The sequence below is a fragment of the Onychostruthus taczanowskii genome, unplaced genomic scaffold, assembly GCF_017590055.1.
Source record: "Onychostruthus taczanowskii isolate IOZ18803 unplaced genomic scaffold, ASM1759005v1 scaffold17, whole genome shotgun sequence".
NCBI lineage: Eukaryota > Metazoa > Chordata > Aves > Passeriformes > Passeridae > Onychostruthus > Onychostruthus taczanowskii.
The window spans coordinates 1,446,926-1,468,072 of record NW_024498906.1 but is presented as its reverse complement, the minus strand read 5'-3'; the positions used below and the strand labels follow the sequence as shown (position 1 = coordinate 1,468,072).

At 38.5% G+C, this 21,147-nt stretch overlaps 1 protein-coding gene across 5 annotated transcripts in view; it reads left to right on the top strand.

Moving 5' to 3' along the window:
* SH3KBP1 (SH3 domain containing kinase binding protein 1) overlaps window positions 1-21,147 on the top strand; it is a 211,649-nt gene that overhangs the window by 157,378 nt on the left and 33,124 nt on the right. For all 5 annotated transcript variants that reach the window (XR_005952296.1, XM_041399855.1, XM_041399857.1 and 2 more), the window contains 2 exons: window positions 2,665-2,759; window positions 19,056-19,157. Coding sequence is in view for 4 of the 5 variants with exons in the window: in XM_041399855.1 (XP_041255789.1) it covers window positions 2,665-2,759; window positions 19,056-19,157 (197 nt within the window). In the remaining variant the exon portion in view is untranslated. The remainder of the gene's footprint in view (window positions 1-2,664; window positions 2,760-19,055; window positions 19,158-21,147) is intronic.

The window sequence follows — 21,147 nt, the reverse complement described above, 5'->3', positions numbered from 1 at the left end:
ATCCACCTAAGTTTCGTGTGTGTCAGCTTTCTACCGGCTTTTACATAAAATGTTGTTATACTGTCTCAAAGACAAGGCAGTGAGCAGGTGGAGTATCCTAGCCAAGTCCACAAGGAGACATCCCAACCCTTCCTCAGAATGCAGTGAAGCAGCAGTTAGACCCCTTTCATCCTCTGAATCTGAGTTGTGACCTGGTGGTTCTCACATGCCCAGTGGTTTGGAAAAGTCACCAAATGTTTATCTCAGAGTGTTCTCTGCTTTCAGAACAGGGAAAAGGATTTTTTTTTCCCCCTTGCTCACTACTTTTCCCTCAAAACTTTTGTTCATTGTCTTCATCTGAATTTTGTTTCTTCAGAGACATCAGAGGAGGTGTTGGTGAGTTGATCCCACCCAGCAGCTATGCTCCACCCAGCCACTGGCTCCCTATAAGGGAGAAAGCAGAGCAAGCAAAAGCAAGAAAATCAATGAATTAAGACAGTTTGGTAAATAAATGAAAGTGAAAGAAAAAGAGGCAACACAAATGCAAGCACCATTCAGTAGATCAATTCATCCACCACCTACAGTGGCTCAATGTCCAGTCAGTCTCCAAGGAATGGAAACACCCCCAAAGCCCACCCATTTTTATTGCTGAGCAGGAGGCCATATGGCACAGAATATCCCTTTACTCATCCTGGGTCAGCTGCTGTGTCCCCTCCAGCTTCATGCTCACCCTGGCCTACTTGAGGGATGGAAAAGGGAAAAAAAAGAAAGTTGTATAGGAATGCTGGGTAACAATGAAAACAGCAGTGTGTTACCAGGGCAGTTTTAATCACAAATCTAAAATACAGCACCATGTGGGCTGCTGTGAATAAAATTAACTCCATCTCAGCCAGATCTAATACAGGGCATGGCCAGAAAACCAACTGTAATGGTCATGGGTAAATCCAACATTTCAAACATTCGTGTTCAGAATAAGAAATCTGTAAACCTAAGAAGTTCTTGTTTGCTTGAACCAATGACACATAAAATTCATGGTGTTTCTGAATGACAGTGTGTGAAATGAAGAGCTTTCCTGTTCCCTACTAGTACTATTTAATTTCTCAGGCTGATGGTGCTTACAGAGAGCAAATTTTCAAATGCACATTTCTGGGCTGCTTCTTTGCAGTTGATGTTCCTCTTACTAAACTTTAGAAGCTTGGAGGGAGCTTATGTGTCAGAGCCCTAAGTTTGGGTATAATAATGAGTTTAGTATCTGGATTTTTCAGGGGTGGTCCCACTAGACATCTGTCCCTGCTGTCCAGGGAGCAAATGGTTCAGCTAATCCAATGTAGGTGTCTGCTCCTGGAGTCAGGAGTGGCTCTCAAGGCTTCGCTCATTTTAGTGACTTGGTCTCCATTGGCTTCAGTGCACTGACCAGGTTGGTCTCTAACATCACATGCCTGAATCTAAATTTAGACACAAAACCAAAGCTTGGGGGCTGAAATCAGTAGCCTGCATCTGGAGCTCTTTGAGATACCTCCAGGGTATTTTGTTTTGAATTGCTTCCAGCTGTCAGGCCAGAGGGACCTGGCAATTCCATAGGTTCAGCCATACTATGCATGTGTCTTGCATACCCACAAGTGTCTGAAAAGGCACTTAGTGTCTGGGCAGCTGAACTGACTCCCTGGAGGAGCCTCAGATACCCTCAAGTGTGATAATGCAGGTTCTCTTTATAGTAAGTATAAAAGATATTTCAAATTGATTTGTATTTCTGTGGCCTGCCACTACTTCTCTGCATTGAATATGGAGGTTGACTAGACAGAGAGGTCATCAAAATGGAGACATTTAAAGGGAGGTGAACATTTCTACAAAATCACATGCCCTGCTACAAAGAGTAGAGTAGTTTACTTAGTCCTTTTAGACCTGCTGTCTGAGAGTATTACATATTTTTATGCATAGTTTAACAGCTGTAAAACATATTCCCTTTTTATTTGTAAGGCACATTGACATACTCATCTGTTGCACAGCAACATGTAAGTAACTGCTTTTCATGACAACTGCTTTTTATGATTTCTGAGTAGGAGTGCTGGCTTCTGTATTTTCCAGATGAAAGTTGAGATGATGCCCTTATTTATAGACAGTAAAGGAAAAAGGTTCAAGGAAACTTTAGAGTAATATTCAAAACTCTTATACTGAGTGTACAGGTGGTTTAGTTATTAATGGATTAATATTTATTAATGTCTTATTTATTGTTGTACCATCTTTATAGATTCATAGATATCTGCTTTCTTGCATACAAGGGGATAGATAAGCTATGGCAACCTACTGCATCCTTTATGCTTCCAGTTTATGCAGTCTGGTGGGAGGCCACACCAGTGGAACTATGGAAGGAAGTGTCAGATACAGGCTTACTCTAAGGGAAAGAGTTGGTGGCAGGTTGCTGTCTGGAGCAATTTCATTTGAGATAAAGGTTCTAGGGGCTACAGAGCTGACTCCCTGGATGACGTGTGTGGGAATGCTTATCAGCGTGCAGTTCTTTAAATATTTCATGTTGTTTATGAAGGTCTAAAATGCAAAGAGAAAGATGGCAAGGAAATACGGCAGCACAAAGAGACACTAATGGAATATTTTATGAAGATTATTCACCCTTGAATAAGCAGTTGTTATAAAGTGATAATTTATCACAGTGAATGTTCTTCCTTTCAGACAAGGAGTATTGCAAAGTGATATTTCCATATGAAGCACAGAACGATGATGAACTCACAATCCGGGAAGGTGATGTTGTCACACTTATCAGTAAGGTAAAAGCAATATTATTCTCCTATAAGCAGTGATACAGTTTTTAAAATTTGCATAATTTAATTGCCATATAATTAGTATTTGTGCCTACAGTGTTGTTGCTATACCAATGACAATGAAACATTGCACAGACTTCAGAGCCCTACATCTCCCTTCCTTTTGTGCTTTAGAGCCTTACCCTGATACTGAATGTTAAGCAAAGAACAGGCAATGTGTACTCAAATTTATGCAACTAATTTTAATTTGAATCTGCTGGCAGATCAACATAAATTGTAAATTGATCCCTGTAACAAACGTAATGGCTTAGAGAATAAACTGGAAGATTCAGGAAAGCAACAGCTTTGAATATCTCCCTTTGGTGAATGAGTTATTTTTCTTGTAGGAATTGTGAATTAGATTTTTTTTGTTAGATTGAGGTAATGTGCCTAAATTAACTTACTGAACTAATAATTTAAAATTTAGCCGCCCTTAATATTCTGGTAAAGCAGAGAAAGATGACAGATCAGAAAAGAAATAGTTTTACATCTGTATTTTTACTAAAATTTTGTGTAATTATTCAAGATTAGAAATGAAAAATCAATGCCAGGATTTATACTAAATCTTCAAAAGCCATAGAGTGAGATGATGAGTAAACAGTTGGTTTTCCTTTAGAAGAGCTGTGCCCATTACAAAGAACAGATTACAGTTTAGGTGCACTTAATTTCCTGATCCTGTTTAAAGACTTTACAGTTTGTTTAAAAGTTTTTGATTGCTGGACATAAATATTTGTGGAGTAAAAAATCTATGAACTAGAAAAAGCTGTGGATTTTCCATGAGGGAGATGAATCATAACAATGTACACAATACTGCTGTTTTTGTTCGTGCATATATGAAAGTAAAATAATTAATTCTATGATTGATGTGTCATAAGAAATTGTTACTTGATGGAATTTTGGCACTGAGTGAAAAAATCCCCAAAATCTGGGGAAGTCCCTCTGGGGCTGTGCTTGCCACATATGAGGCTATTTTCAGTCCTAGAGGAGATCTTCTTTGTCCTGGACAATATGCATATAACCAAAGGAAAGTAATCAGACATGTGGTAGGAAAAGAAACTGCAAATGTAAAATAAATTGTGTACATTAAATATCCTTTAATGACTTGCCCTAATTGACCTTTGTTTAGCTTGTTTGTAGAGCTGTGTAGCTTTGCCTGATATAGAATGTTCTCATGTGAGTATTTAACAGTGTTTCTGATCATGCAAATGGCTTTTAAGATTTCCTCCTGTCCACTTTATGTTTTACTGACCAGAATGATTTAATTCCCCAAGATGCCTGGTCTCTGGGTGGAGCTGTGTTCATCAGCAAGCATAGAGAAAAGGACAATTACATTGCTGAGGTTTCTGTGTGAGATTTCATTAGCTTGCTTTTTTGCATTTTCTTCCCTCTGCCTCTGCCCTCACAGTGGAAGGATATTTGTCTTTTATAATAACTAAGCTGATGATTTGACCACATTGATCAGTTTTCCAAACCACAGAGAGAAAATGGTTTGTAAATACCCTATTCTCTAGGCCTGTCCTTTTGCTCCCCAGTAATATCAAGCCATTGCAGACATTTTATTTACTTTTCTTCTTTTTTTCTGTGTCATGTCACGTCTATAAACACTTACATAAACCCATGTCTCTAGAGAGGGGGGATCTCAATGCATAAAATCCTGGAGTTTCTCTAGGGATGCCTTTTTATGCGGTGTCAGAACTGATCTGAGCCACTGAAGAAATGGTGCTTAACAAGCAGTCACTTTGCAGACCCTTTTGTGCTTTGCAGACCTCTTTGCAGTCAGACTTGTGGAGTTTCTTCATCTTCATTTCTTCATTTTAACACAGTTGAAAAAATAACATTCAGGCTGTGTGGAGTCAGGGTTTTTGCTGTAGAGTTCTGAAAACAGTGAGATCTCCTTTATGCTCTACCACATAATACAATAACTTTATTTTAGTCCAGATCTACTGAAGCAGATGTCTGTTGTCATCTTTCTTTTAGTCAGCAATATCAAAGTCAGCCTCACCTTTCTGCCCACCAATGGGTTCTGCTAGAGGGTGACTGGAGTTCAAATCACCACACTTACGTGACATTAGTGAGCCATGCTGACTAAGAGGCACCAAAGGGAAACATATGGAATGCTTCAGAAATGATTATCATTGATTTGCTTTGCTATCAGATTACAGAGTTTCTTTTAATTTATTTGTAATGAATTGTTTTGCAGGATTTGCTTTCTATGCTGGAAAGCATTAGGCAACATTTATTCTTCCCATTTATCTAGACTCAAAGAGAGAAGACTGGTGCTTCTAAGGAAACAGATGGGTGTCACAGTACTTCCTACAACCACAGATGCATTATCGTAAAATAATGTATTTTGTTGAAATCACTAAAACCAAAAAGTGCTATAGATTCCCAGCATAAAATGTCTGTCACTAGACTAGCCTGTTTTTCCACAATTAGATCCATAGGAGCGTTGAAGACTCATAATTTTCTCATGCTGAAATTGCTTTTATTTGAAAACAACAGCGTTGGTGAGAATGTGTGGGAGTGGCTGAAGTAATGAGTGACAGAAGAATGGGAGAGAAATCTCATGAAAAGAATTTAAAATGCATTACAATAATCTTAAAAGCATGAAGATGAGATAGCACTTGATAGGTGCTAAGACAAAAGGGGATGGATCAAATGAGCTAAATGGGAAGTTCCTACAAAAGCCTGGCTACAGGTGCACACTGTGTGACCATGGGTATGTGAGGAAGCTGCAAGTCTAATATTCATCTTAAAATGCTAAGACCTAATTTTGTGGAAAGGTGTAGAATCAGTAAATGCAGAATTCAATATCACCATTTTAACAGTATCCACAGATAAAAGGGATAAGAATACAGTAGATTTCTCTCTTTTATTCAGTTGGATTAGTTATAAAAGTCCCTTTGTCAAGATCATAAAATGAAGATCATAAAATATCTCTCTAATATAAAGAGCAGACTGTTTCAAGTTTTCACTGTTTTGATGGATATTGAGATCTTGAATCACAAGCTGGTCAGAACTTCCCAATAGGTCTCTGTGATAAGAGAATTTGAATATCTGACATTTCTTTGAAATAACTAAAGAATACTTTGAACAGATTTGCAGAATCACAAGTAACCTCACTAATCAGATGGAGAAGGTGCTGGAAAGGTTTATTTAAGTGCTGAAGAAAGTCAGTAGAGGCTGATCACTTGCAGGTCAGAATGGTATGTATTTGGGGAGATACAGGATGAAGGATGGCATTATACAAAACTGATAAGGAAAAATAATTGCAAATTTTTTGGAAAATATACACTATGAGATAGAGTCCAAACATATCTTAGTTAAAATATACCTAAAAGACTGAAGAAAAGAGAAACTTCAAATACATCTATTCCAAAAATTTCTGGAAAGGGTTTTTCTTTCCTTCATTTCTTCAGTGAAGCAAATACCCTTGTAAATATCTAGAAAAGGTTTTAATTATTAATAAGTGGAAATAAAAGTGGGCAAATGGTCGTCCTTTAATTCTTTCAAGCAGAATATCGTAAAAGCCCTGAAAATATTGGTCAGAATTGTAACAGAAGGTAATAACTTCATCTTCAAGGCAATAAACTAAAAGGCGTGGTACCTTTGCTGTGCAAAAAGGGAGTCTAAGAAAGATTCACCTTTGAAAGAAAGAGAATAAAAAGCAAAATACAGTAATATTACTTGTACAGTTAAGGTGATGGTTGTGCATTTTGATTATTAGATATGTTCATAAGGTTAAAATAAGGAATGGTAAGAGGCCATGAGATTGACACTGTAGATTATTTTTGTATTGTCAAACATTTGTGTTCCTTAGGTATTTTTTTTTGTGTCTTCAGAATATCCCTGATAGCATTTGGGTATGGGCAAGAACACCAGTAATCACTGCACCCTGCAGCTAAAGGAGAGTGGCAAAAAGGTCTTTTATCATGCTTAAATATTCATTTTGAAGATTGTATTTGAAATAAATGCAGTTTCTTCTAAGCAGCTGAAGATTCATGTGACATTTTCAACTGTCATAATGAAAATTCTACAGGACTTTTTATTCCAGCCCTCTCAGATGTAGCTATTGTAAGCTACTTTTCTACAAATTTATTAACAGCTTTGATAAATTATGACAAAATGCATAGGATTCTGAAGACTTCACTGGCACACAGAAAATTACTTGTGTGAGGAATCAATAGAAAAAGCTACATAATTTCAAAGCAAATACATCAGGCACACACTGGCAGCTGTGCACTCATTCAAAAGCAGTTTTACTTGCAAGGATGTAAAAAAGATTTCATTGCAGTGCATCGGTCTACCTGAGCTCTAGACAGTAAAGACTGCTTTGTTTCCAGGACTGTAAGTGGTCTGGAAAAATAAAATTAGCTGCTTCAAAAATATTTGCAAGTTTGAAAAGCTGGGAGCAATGGAAAGATATCCTCATCTGAACTCTTATTATCAGTGGATGGCACAGATATCAGTGGCAATTCTGCTAATTCTGAATTTATAAGGTGATTTTGCTGATGCTATTCAAATAGTACTGATAAAGTTACTGCATTGATATTGTGAAAGATGCAACAGGATAATTACTAGAGAAAAATTTACATGACTATTTATCTGGTCTAGATATTTAATGAGATACTTAATGGCAACCCAGTTTGGAGAGCTTAATTCTGTGCTGGGGGGCAAAGAGCCACAAACCTAGTTTTAAAAATGAGCATAATGGCAACCACTTTTTACAAAGCTCATATTTGCTTTGTGTTATTGTTAATAATTTTTTGTGAGATTTGCAAGTTTTGTGGTTCAAAATGCTGTACATTTAGCAACTTCCTGCCCTGAAGCATGTGCAGTCGAGTGATAAGGCAGACAAGTAAGCACAGGTGAGTAGGAGAGTATAAGCAAACAATTCTATGAGATTCAGTCTTGATAGTCTCTTTCATCACGTCCTTTTCTCAGTGCTGCAGTGGTGCTCTGTGTGTTTGTCCCTGGAAAAGCATGGAATCTGGCCTTTTGCAGAGCCTTTAATACTGCCCAATCCTTAGGGTAGCCACAAGGCAGTTAATTTAACCCTGACTATTTATAGGCAGTTACTGGAGCGTGGCCCTTTTGCCAAAATAATTCTACTGCTTTTCTCTCTTACAACATCTTTAAATGCTCATCCTGGTGCAGGAGGTAATTGTCCAGAGCACTTTCTTTAGCTGAGCGATTGGCAAGGCAAACTCATCTGGGCAGGGCTGTGAAGGAAAACAGCTGCTCTGCCGGATGCAGGAGGCTCCTGCAGGGATGAAATTAGTCAGAGCTGTGTTAAAGAACCTTGCCAGTGAGTTGGGGCCGTGAGCAGGGGAAGGAGCAGGATGCAGACAGTGTGATAGAGAAGGACACTTGCTGATATTCAATCGAACATTTTGCCGGGCTGGGGAGTCACTAGGGTTGCCAGAAATTGTTTCTGTGGGGTTTTATTCATTGCTGAATTTTTCTGTATGCCTTTAAGTACAAACAGCACACACGTATTTCACAAACCTTGGCTATAGAAATATGTGAAGAAATTAAAAACTCTTAAGTTTTTCTTTGAATATGAGCTAATAGGTAGGTATCACTAATTCTTCCTTATTAAGATAAAATCTTCACTATTTTCTCCTCTATGGCTAAAAAACCCCCAACAGAGTGATAATATTTGAGGTCATTAAAAATACACCTAATTGGCAAGAAGACAGAATTTTTCCAAGCAGAAAGAATTATGGTAGCTTAAACTTTCAAAATAAAGTTTGAGATTGTCTCTTTCTTCCTATGATAGAAAGGGAAAAAAATAGTCACATTTCATGAGAGTCAGGTAATTTTTTTTTTTCCTTGATTGACAACTAAAATCAAGCTTTTAGCTCATTTTTAGAAATTAGTTTTCTAATATAATTATGCAAAAAATTTAGGTTATGCAGGGGAAAGTATGATCTGGTTTAATAAAATAAAAATATGGCTTTCTGTCAGAGTAACACAATGGACTTTTGTTGACACTGAATACAGATGCCCCTTTTTGGGGTTTTAATACAAGATATTTTGCACTTTTGTGCAAAACTTCTGCAGCAAAACTTTTGCATACAGAGACTGAAAGGAATACAGTAAGTAAGTAAACATTCAATAATGCCCAGCTTTAAGAAAGCTTTTATGATAGCTTTAAGAAAGCTTTTATGATGTTTTGTGTTTAAAGAGAGACATGTAAGCAATAAAGGCACATCTTGCCTCTGGAAATAAATAGGTATTTCCTTCAGAAAGAACAATACCATAAAGGCCCTGAGATACCCATGAATTATTCATCATTGGCCAGACCTAATAGCCGTACCTAATCTGCTTTCTGCGTTCCTTGTCTTCTACCCTTCACTACTTCCCTTGGCACCAGTTTTTCCCCCAGGACATCCTGCCTCCTCCTCTGATTGGGAACCCAGCTTTTATCACACTGCTGATTCCATAAAAGAAATGATTTTGCACACTGTGCCTGCTGAGGGTGCAGTTTTGCATGATGGATGGTAGGTGGCTGCCGAAAGGGATGCTTCTCCTGCCCTTTCACCTTCATCTGGCAAGCACAGCACACACAGGGGTGTGAGCAGGGACAGCTGATGGAGCAGTGGACTGTCCCAGCAGCTTGCTGAGAGCTTGGCGTAGCAGTAGGGTCGCTTTTTCCTGATCTGAAAGTTTTCTCTGTAGGTTTTGACTAACAGGAATCAGAAGGTTTGGATCTTTTCTGGGTTTCAAGCCGTGATGCCATGAGGGATTGCAGCTGGGGTAGGTCCTGCAAAACGAGCCCTGTTTGACATCATTCTGTCAGAAATCAAAGCAACCCCGACAAGGGGGAGAAAGGATGCATCTGACTCCATCTTATCAGAAGGTTAATTAATTACTTTATTATACTATGTTATTCTATTCTACATTACACTGTATTACATTACATCTAAACTGAATCTGCCAAGCACTCCACTGCACTCATCCCGTGACTTTCAGCCGACAGTCCCGACACACACACACACGCTTGGCCCCGATAGGCCAAGGAAACAAAACATCCTCTTGGGGTAAAAATTCTCCACATTGCATTCTACTTTGGCACAACACAGGCACAGCAAATGAGATAAGAATTGTTTTGATCATTCTTTTCTCTGCTTCTCCCAGGTTCAGAGAATGTGAATCCCACATACTTCCAGTGTGTGCAGCTAGTGCCTGGGGTAAAACTTGTGTCATTACACAGAAGCATCAATGCTTTCTCAAATGAGTGATATAAAGCAGTTATATAAAACTTGCAGGAGCACTGATGATCACGTAAATAAATGTTCATTTCCTGAAATTATGTTATATATTCAGTAAATTATGGAAAATAGACTCTGAGTAAAGTCTATTGCTTGAACCTTGTCCTTGGCCAAGGATTTTAAATGTTTATAAATAATTTTGTAACACTTAGTCATATCTTGCAGCATTTCTTGGCTGCTGTGATTAGCAGTGGGGCATTAAGGTCTCTGTAGAGAGAAAACCTGACAATGTTTATTCAGGAGCCCAGGTGCAGCTTACTTTTCATTGATATCTTTAGAAATATTACTGAAACACAAATGTTTGAGCTAAGCACTTAAATAAGCTTTTAAGCCTGTGATTAGTCCAGGTAGAGTGGAACAGCCAGCACTCAAATGCTGATCTTGTTAGTATATTTATAATATTGTTTTTTTAAAGTACACACTGAAGTTGTATTTTCCTGGTTTTGTTACCACAAATTGTGATGCTACAACAGTGACTTCAAAAGAAGGGGATTCTTTTGTTCATGGGAAGTCCAGAATTTGAATTTTGACAAACACAAGTTCATGCCAAGCTATGTAGGTGAAGTGGCAGGATCCCTCATGCATGCAATGCTTCAAGATTTGCATAATTTGAAAGGCGTTTTGTTTGTAAGTATGTTTAACACAGCCAAGCTAATCTGAAAAGGTGACATATTTTGAGATAAAAAAGGAAAGAATCTTTTTTTCTACTTAGAAAAGATATTGCTGAAATGCTGAGGTGTCTGGAAAACTGTGATTATTGCTCACAGTGTGGGTTTTAGGTTCATTGCTTAGCTTCATCCTTTCTTTTATTCTGAATGTTGTGTTCACCTGCTGGTTTGATGGTACAATCTGAAGTCCAACCTTTTCAGGGAGAGAAAGCTATTTCAAGGGGAAGAAAAAATACACATACAGTGCCAAGTAATTAGTAATTGTAATTAGGACCCTGGTCCTAAGATCTCTTCAATCTAAGTAGTAATAGCATTAAATAATCTTTCAAATGTTTTGTTCTAGTTTTTTATAATCTTTCTAAATACAGAAAATGTAATTGCATAAATATTTTATCTTGGCTCATCTGAGGCATAAATTATGTCTGTTACAAGAACCACCTTTCATGTTTGTGTTGGCTAATTTAGTTTTAATTTGAGTATTGGAGTGTTAGAGTTTTATGATGTGGAACATATTTATTTTTCCACAATAATTCTGCTGACTGAACATTGCAAATGAAGTGAATCCTCAGAAGACATGGTTTTGTTCAATAAGCAACTTAATTCTTCCTGTTTGTACAAATATTTCATCAAAGCTTTTTAGCCTCATTACTGATTAAACTATTTAGTCACAGAATGTAAAGTCAAAAGATTAGACCTAGCCTGAAACATATTTAACAGAAAAAATACAACTGCTCTGTTAGATCCTCTCCTCTAATGTCCTGGGTATTGCAGGTCATTCATTATTCTCAGTTTCTTTTTTGCAGAGCTCAATAACCTGAGCCAATTTTTGAACAGACTTTGTCTTCTGGAGAGGTGTCTTCTTCTTGTGCCTTCCAGTAAAAACCACAGCCTGGAAAGATCAGTGTAACCAGAGCTGAAATAATGTCTGATTTCTGACTATCTCTCCTGTTTCCTTCCATAGAGGGTTGACGTGAGGATTTCTTAGTAGAGCCTTGGAGCTTGCAGATAAAAATTTTCCTGATTGTCTCCTTAAGCTTTGAAAGATGCAGCTGGCATTATCAGATGTAAGGTTCTGTATGGCTTGGGCATGAGAACTGACAGGAGCTGGGAAGGATCCTTGCAGGATTTGGGCTTTTGGGATACATTAAAGATTTGAGCAGGGTAAACCTCTGGCTTAGGGGCCAAACAGAGGTTAGAGGCCAGACTGTGAAGTTTCCTTTAATGCTTTTCTTTCTAACTCTTAAGATAAACTTGGATTTTGAGAATGATCTGTCTTGGTTTCAGCACCATGACACTGAATGTTGCAAGAATTTCTAAAGAAACATATTTTAATATTATTAAAATGATTTTTCACCATGATTTAACATGACTTTGTTGTTTCCCTCAAAATCCAAGTTGCATTAATGAAAGTCTGATGTGTTTTTAATGATGGTTTGACAATCACAGAGCCCATCCAGTGGCCTTCTCTGATGTTTGTGAGAGTTGGGATCTCTTGGCCCCAGCGCTGCAGTCAAGCCTGGAGGCCCCACAGGTGCTCTGTGAGGGTTTGTCCTCCAGATTTGTCTTTCTATGAGACCTTTAATCCTCAAATTCAGAAGCCTTTGCATGTTGCATCTCTTTGTGTATTATGGTTGATGTCTTGAAAAGCTCGTTTTGTTTGCATTAAAGGTGGTTTGGTTTTTTTTAAATGATGATGTTGGCTGGCTGTTGTCAAAAGAATTCTGGAGAGATGCTTACAGTGGGGTTAGCAGTAATTTAATGAGGGGCTGCCAGCACAGCAGAGCTGACACATGAAAGCTCCCTGTGCAAACATAAGAAGGATTCATGGCTTCCTGAATAATGCTGGTTTTCCAGCTCAACATTCTTCTTGGTGAGAACCAACTTTAGAAGGGCAAAAGGAAAGCAGAGATTTAATGAATGTAAATGCCAACTACTGGGATATTATTATTGTTATTATTTAAGGAACTATGTCTTCTAGTGGAGATTTCCAGAAAAGTAATACTTTCTTAAACCCTGCACCATTATAGTATATCTCAGTACAGATACTACAGTATCAGCTTCATATGTCCTTTTCTGGGGGCCTGCTTTTTCTTGTTCTTAGTGTTGCTTTCTGTCTTAGCTGTGATGATGAAATCTCTGTGATGGAATGGTTCTGTATCACAAATTTTTAATCAAAGAGCTGAAAAATCAAGCCGTTGTGGGTTGATGTCTAAACTATAGCTTCATATTTTAGTAGTATTGCAAAGTAACCATCATGTTCAGAGGACCAGACTATGCAGTAATCAGCTCCCTCAGAAAAACAGAAGTCCTATTTACAGATGAGAAGATTGGCCTTTTTCAGATGTATTTCTTCAAGAGTTTACACAGCTGCAGTTCAACTCATGGACAGGAGAGAAGATAATTACATAGCTTATTACTCATTTTGTGACCTTGGGAATAGAAAAAATCTCTCATTTACTTACACTGACAAAAGCCTTCCTCTTCACTAGGGACAGCTTGGAAGGTAGGTTAGGGAGTGGAGAGATGAACTTGGGCCATGGCACTCCCTGAAATTGTCAGTCCTTCCAAAGGTAGCAAGAGAGGAGGGGAGTGGATGCTGCCTTGAAGGCCTGGCTGCTTTGGATGAAAAGGCAGGAAACATCTTTGCCCCTAAAGTGGGAAGCACAGCTGCAGCAGTGGATGCCTGCTTCCTCTCAGGCTTCTTTGTGTTTTGTTAAAGCTGCAGAAATTGCTCAGCTGTTGGGAGATTCCCAGTATCAGATGGCTGGAGAGAGCAATCTTGATGCACTTGCAGCTGGTTGCAGTGATGATTGAGATACAAGTCCAATGGGCTTCTGCACACATTATAATGTATACATAGAGCCAAGTAGCTACAGGGTTTTATTTAAGTGATTGAGAACAGTCTCATAGCATACAGTAACTCTCCTGTAAGTGGCTTCAAGAAAAAAAAAGAGTAAAAAGAAAAAGGGTAGAATAGTGCATAGTACTTCGAAGAAAACATACACTGGAACATGTCTGACATTTAAATTATAGTAATCTTCCATGTTTTATTGATTCCTGGTAAAATAATGAAAAAAATCCAAATACTAGAGTTTTATTATAAATATATTCACAACCAGACATGCTGCCTTGCATTTTCAGCAAAAAATGTTGGTTTCCTTCATGTTCCTTTTATCTGGCTCAGGCCTAGAGTGCAAATAGCAGTGTGGGCTAGAAATAAAACCCATCTCTAATAACCAAGTCTGTTTTTTTTTAAGAGAGAGAACTTTACATGAAATAAAAACTCCTCTGTCTGTGGGGTGTGTGAAACTCCTGCCTCCTTGGAGCAGAAGGAAAGGCTGTGAAGCTGTAAGCATTTCCAGCAGGGAGATTTCAGTCATGTTTGGCAGTGGGGTTATCAGTCACCACCAAGCTTGCAGCTGGGACACAGCTTGGCATGAGAGACACATCACGTGCCAGGCATGAACTTGAGTCTTTTAATTTCATGGTCTTGAATGTGGTATCAGGTACTAAAGGGGACTGACAGCTCTGCCTTATCCACCTCCATTGTCCCCTTTTTTTACCATCAGAGAAAACCAGCGATGGTGTTTGACCAAAGGGAAGTTTGTGTTCTTGGCTGGTGGCAGCTGGGCTCCTGCAGTGGGGAGATGCCATGGGCCAGTGTGGTGTCAGTGATGTCTGTCTGGGTGCAGCTGCTTCTGAGCAGAGGGTGGAGTATTTGTCAGACTGCAGAGCATGAGGTGCTTTATGCTGGGCTTTTTCTTCAATCTCCACCATCTTCTGCTTTTTTCCTGTTGAATTGAGAGCACCAAGGGAAGGAACAGCCCAATGTTTGCTGTGATACAGAGCAGTAGTTCTGCTGCTAAGAAACCTTTTAATGTAGGAAACTGTGTGCATAAGAGACCAAGCAATTTCATTATTCTTTCACCCAGAAGAGAGGAAAGCATGACTGCCATTTTATGACTTTCCTTCTTCAGTATGAGAGTGGCTGCAGGACCACTACAGCTGCTAAAAGCCTTGATTTTATGTTGTCAGCCCTTCTTATGTATCTTACTGTATTTCACTTCCATTCAGTAACAGTGTGATAAATCTGGTACTCTGAATGGAAACTTTCTTTGCCAAACATCTCCCTATGGCTTTTGGCTGGTCTCTCTACTCATGTATCTCTCTCTCCCCCATCTCCTCTGTCCCTACTCTTTTAGTCACCACAGACGTTAGTTTCAGAGTAGAACTGTGTTTTTACCTTTTTTGTTTTACCGTTGGTTTGGGTTTGTATTTTGTTTCATTTTTGATGCTCCCTTCATGAAAAAAAGTCTGTTTTCTCCAGATAATTCTGTCTTCCAGTTTTATTCACAGCTTGCATGTCTCACTTCTAATTCCATAAAAAATAGTTCTTCTTATTCTTCACATCAAGAAAAGGACTGATGTTTTTAGTTCACTTGTGTATACTCTTATAATTCTTGGCAACATTTTGACAAAAGGTAGCTATATTCTGATTTTCTAGTACTTTCCATTTCTCCCAGATTTACCTTTTCCTCTAACTTATGTAAATGTTCCAGCCCGGGCTGGCATTTTAGTAACTTATATTTTGTGTAATATCTATTTCTTATAAAGTTTAAACATTTCAAAATTTCCTCAACACTTAAGTCTTTCCCTTCGCTATGTTTTGTCCAATTTTTGCCCAAATATTTAACACAAAATCAATGTTGTTAGTAAAGCCAGTGCATTCAGTTTTTTCTTTACTTGGGAGCTGCTGAGGTTGGAATTAGAATGGTTGCTGAATGGATGTGACAGCTGGAATGACACCCTGCCTTCCCTGGGGCAGGCCTGATGGGCAGACAGGATGTTTGGCATGGAGGATTCCCTATCCTCACTCTGCCTGGTTGAAGGGACTGAAGGGACAGGGGCAATGGCAGCCAGCTCCTGCCCAGCACAGGAGGATCATCTCCTCTGTGACTGTCCCAGCTGCCCAGGTGCCCTGGCACAGTCAGTGTGAGGCTGTCCCAAGTTACAGGTGATAGGCCTTGAGCTGTGCCAGAGGAGTTTTAGATTAGATGTGAGGAAAAATTTTGTTACCAAAGGAGATGTCAAGCACTGGAACAGGCTGCCCAGGGAAGTGGTTGAGTCTCCATCCACAGAGGCATTTAGAAGACATGTAGATGTGGCACTCAGAGCCGTGGTTTAGAGGTGGACTTGGCAGTGCTGGGATAAAAAATGGATTCAGTAATATTAGAGGTCATTTTCATCCTAAACTGTGTTATGATTTTACTTCACTAGAAATGAGGGTAAAGCTAAGATTTGTATTTTAATGAGAAATTACCAATGTGTCCCTGAAGATTTTTAATTTCTCTGTTTTATGAAACTGCCTCTACTTGAACAATCAAAGTAGGCTTGGCAATGTGAGCAGTGCATTTCTCTGAGGTCTTTGATTGCACTGTCACTGCAGTGAGGACGTGGGTATAGTCTCCAAATTAAGCTTTGGTAAGAGCTGATTTTTACAGTACCTAAATGTTGATGCAGCTGCCACTTAACTGGATGAATTTCAGTAGCTGGATTATCTTTTTTTTTGCCATGTTTTACTCCTTCAGTATTGTAAGTATTTTTTGAGGGCTTTTTTCTTAAAAGAAACCAAAATTCATTTCTAGTACTTGGGCTACCTTTTCTTCATAGGACTTTGGGGATATTGAATCATCTGATTTTTGTTTAAGTTGTTATATGAGTCTGACAGGATAACATGGAGATAAAGCAGAAATCTATTTGGTTTGTTAATAAATTTTGGGTTATTAATAAATATTTGTCAGTCTTGATACTGGATTGCTTGACAGCTTTTCTATAAAATTTGCATTTTGAAATTAAAGCCATTTTGCTGTACTTGAACACATGAAGACAAGATATGTTTAAAAAGACAATATGGTTAAGATTGCATGGCTGATGGCAATCTGGAAGAATTGGAGTGGTTTTTGCTCATTGTTCACAAGCAGACACATTGTTTTCATCATGCTGCTTTGATTGTGCTTCATAGCTCTGCCCTTTATCAGTAATTGTGCCAACCTGTGCAGCTGTAACTCAGGTGTGCTTGTGTGCTGCTCTGTCCCACAATTAAGACCTACCTTCTGCCAGTGACCCATGAGCCTCCTCTTGCAAGTGAAGTAAATGAGAAAATTAAAGAGAAACTGCCTAAAGAGATGTACTTACTGTATGAAAATCCACTGGGGTGATTGGCTGCATAAGCCTGAGTGACAAGCTGGAGAGGGAAAAAAAGCAAACCTGCAGCTGTTTGCGATTTATGAATGTGTGACACAAACAGCAGCTTCATGAAAACAAATGAGCTTTAAAAAAAGAATTGAGGAAAAAATTCATGTGTTAGTGAAGTGAAGAAGTAGGAGTGATATTTGTGTTCCATAAGAGCATAAAAAATCGAACCTAAAAAGTATATATGTGATATCTTGTGCTGTTCAGTCAGGATTATTAGGTAGTGCTAAGCTGTGTAATCAGTTGAAGCACAAGCTTTTTGTCTCTGGATGCTTGAATTATTCTTAATATTTTTCAAAATCTGAATTGGGTCATAAATGTTTAGGCAATTTCAGCTTAGCGCCGTAGGGGGTGGAGGGCATTATAAAACACACAATGTGACAGAACAGTGGAGTGCCCTGATTATTAGGCTGTGCAAGTGGATAGAGGCAAGTGGGAGAGCACCTTCACACCAGGAATGAGGGGTGCTGGCTCTGCAGCAAGAGGAGAATCCTGCACGGATCCTGCCCATGCCGTGCATGGCTGGCCTCCATGGAGTCCTTGACAGCCCTGTAGGTACTCAGCAGATGTTTTGGAAACATCAGCTGGTTGAGAATCAGCCCTGGTCACTAACAAAGGTCTTACAGAGCTGGAAAATACCTCCTAAATAATTGTGGGAATGCCTAGAAAATGTTCTCCCTGGTGGAGACCACCCTGCTAAAGAGAAGGGAGAATACAGAAAAGCAAAGATTAGGCATGAGAAAAGATTATAAAAAAAGAATGAAAGGTTTGTTTTGTGCCTGCATTACATCAGAAAAATACTGAGAAGGGAGGGAGAAAGAGCCAAATGCACCAAAACAGACATGATGTAAGAAATCAGGCTCTTTAGCTGCTGTGTTTAGTTAGCACATACTCAGAAGACCAGGAGGACTAAATAAGCTAAATAAAGACTTTAGAACAAAAAAAGAACAAAAACCACCCCCAAAGCAATGATCTGTAATGCTAGTCTGGTTTCTCTCAAATATCATCCAGTGTTTGTCTACTGTAACTTACAGAAAAATACCAACAAGCACAGTCATTGTGAACGATATTTTTAAGACTTGGTATTAAGTACACCTCACTAAGTTAACCTGCACTGTTCTGCCATCCATTTAGCAGCTGAAATAAAAGATTTTATGGAAATCAGGAAAGATTGGCCAGCCTGATGCTGAGCCAACTGCAAAAATTGGCTGAAGTGGTTTCAAGACTGAGCAGACAATGGGTAACTTTCCTGTAATTGTGTTTTGGAAAACAGCTGAGCTGTTTCAGCTTGAGCTTTCAGGAAAAAAGAATGTGGAAAATCTCAACAGGAAGTGTTCTATGTAGCAAACACACAGACACAAAAAAGTGAATATGGAGCACTGAGGACTTAGGGAAGCATTTCAACTTTCTCTAAAATGTTGTGGCTTCTGTTACTGTTATTATTCATAACAAAAATAACTTCTATTTTTTATCATTTATACACACTGATGTTACTTATTCACCTATTTATCTGTACATTGTTTTGCTATACACTCTGCATTGCATTGCTCAGAAATGCTGCAGAAAAAGTAGGTGATGCCAGATATTGATCAGGTGCATTATTCCTTATTAATTGGAGTGAGATGGAATTTAATAATTCCAGTGTGTCAAGCTTTTTTTGAAAGTATGGGAAATAAGAGAGCTTTTTTATCTCCTGATGTATGCTGCTTAATGAAGTTATTGTCTTTCTGCAGAATGAAGTCAGAGAGACAGAGGGTCATGCATGATCAAAATGCTGACTTGTTTAATAGATCAAATGGTGAACAAGCATTTTGCTTTAGACACAGACAAGGTCTTGAGCTCTTACAGCATGTTCATTGTTCTTTCCTAGCTGCTCCATGTGATAATGGAATGCAGGGTGGTTATTGAAGTTTTTGTCTGATGGATTACCCTGTTAACCTGGCACTCCAGCAAATTGTCATATTCTAGCAAACAGGCAGGACATTATGCAAGAGAGTACTTCAGCTCAAAAATCTGTTCAGTGCACCAGCACACTGTGGTTTTCATTTTATTTTACTGTTTTGTAGGATTGCATTGATGTGGGTTGGTGGGAAGGAGAACTCAATGGCAGACGAGGTGTCTTTCCAGATAACTTTGTCAAGCTACTCCCTTCAGATTTTGAAAAAGAGGTAAGCAATATATTCTTTCATTTTCACTTGAAAATTCAGAATTAAAGTAGAGCTGAAAGAAATCCTCTTTCAGATATGTGATTTTGAAAAATTTTACTTCTCATCTAATAACATAAAAACATAAAGGAAAAAAAATCTGGGTTAGAAAGCATCCATAAAAGGAATGTGTGGCACTCAGAGCCATATTACGGAGTTTTCTTGAAGGGTTTGATTTGCCCATCCAGTCACCAAACCTCCACTATGCTGATCTGAAAACCCTCTGTCCTCTGTCCTACAAGTTTGAGAGACAGAAGAACTAGAGGTCCCAGGACTGAGTCATGTGTTGCAATGATAGCCAGAATTCTTTAATCTTCTCCATTGTTTTTGTGGTGGAATATGAAAAGTTAGAGTATCACCTGCATGCTGATGGACAACAGTCAAACATTGTTACAGGACAAAAAGTGTGAGATTTTAACTGTGATATTTGAAAAAAAATAAGCTTTTGGTATCTCAGAGGTAAATTTATCAGAGGTACATTTCTTCACTCTCAGAATTACTAAAAAAGAAGGTACAAAACCTATGCAGCTCCTATTTATTTGAAAAAAGATGGCATTGTTATTTGCCAGACAATATTTAGAAATCTTGTGGTTTCCTGGAATAAAGTAATGGATTACTTCCCCCAAAAGACCATTCCATTTTTAGGAACTTTTTGAGTCATCAGTGGGATATTACAAGCTTGCAATCAGGCTTTTGATGAATATTTCACAGTGACAGTGTAAGCCTTCTGTGACAAAACCGAAACTTACTGACGCCCAGTTTCACTCTTTGGCAATAAAATTGGATGCCGAAGGCAAAAATTAAATAACTTGGAAAGCTTAATAAAGCAACTATTAAACAACTCACAGAGGCTAACATGATAATTATTGAAAAGGAAAGGAGAAGAGCAGCAAAAACTGTGGGAGATGAAAAGGCAATTCCACAGCAAGGTGCATATCCTGGCTTTAGGCTTAAAAATGAAAGAAGGTGATTTCTAGAAGAGGCAGAAATCAAAAACCTGAAGACATAGTGAGCCTATTATAGAAGAAAAAAATCCTTACTCGTATCCAATTTTTTTTTTTGGTGGTGTAATTATTCAGTCTTTTTGAACTTAAAAATTATGTATCTTTAAAGTGATTTTTACAGTACAATTGAATATAACTTGTAAAGTAAATTAGATATTCAGACACTTGGAAATTACAGCTAGGTCTGCTCTAACTGTAGAGAATAAAATTTTATTAATTTTTGAAATGCCACAGATCTGGCCACTTGAGTAAGTAACTGGCAGGACTATAGACCATCTGTCTTTGCTTGAATCAGTGCTAAAAGGAAAGGAGATAAATACTTTACCAGTGATTTTGTCAGGTATTTTCTGATGTGATCCAGAAACTTTGGATTCCATCCCATGGTCTCAAAGTATTTGTTGCAGTAGTTCTTCTGTCTGTTCCACAAGAGCTTGGGATCTCTTCCCATCTCCTTGTCCAGTTCCCAATTTTCCAAGCCTGACTCTTTTCCACACCTGCCTATTTGTTCCAGGCTTTTTCTATTCACTGCCTAGTCTCAATCTCCACCTCTCAGGTGGTCTCCATTACAGGATTTTCCCTTGAGCTCACTACCTGAGTCCAAATCACCATCTGGATTTATTTTCTATCCCTACACCAAATTTCTTTACATCTTTTTTTCCTCTCCCCTTATACTTTTTGTCCCTGCTCTGTAGTTCTGTTCTCTTCTTGTCCAATGAGTCCTGGTTTCCTTTCTGTAATTTCTAGTCTGTCTCCATCACCTTCTCAGTTATCTCTTCCAGCCACAGACCCTTGTAAATCCTTCTCCCTCCTCCATGTTCCCCTAAGGAGTCTTTTAAGGCTCCTTCACACTACACCCTTTCTGACCTTGGTCTGTCCTTTTGAAACAATCTATTTCCCTCTTCAGCTCTCAGTTAAAGCCACTTTGTCAAATGAACCGCAAGACCCTTTCT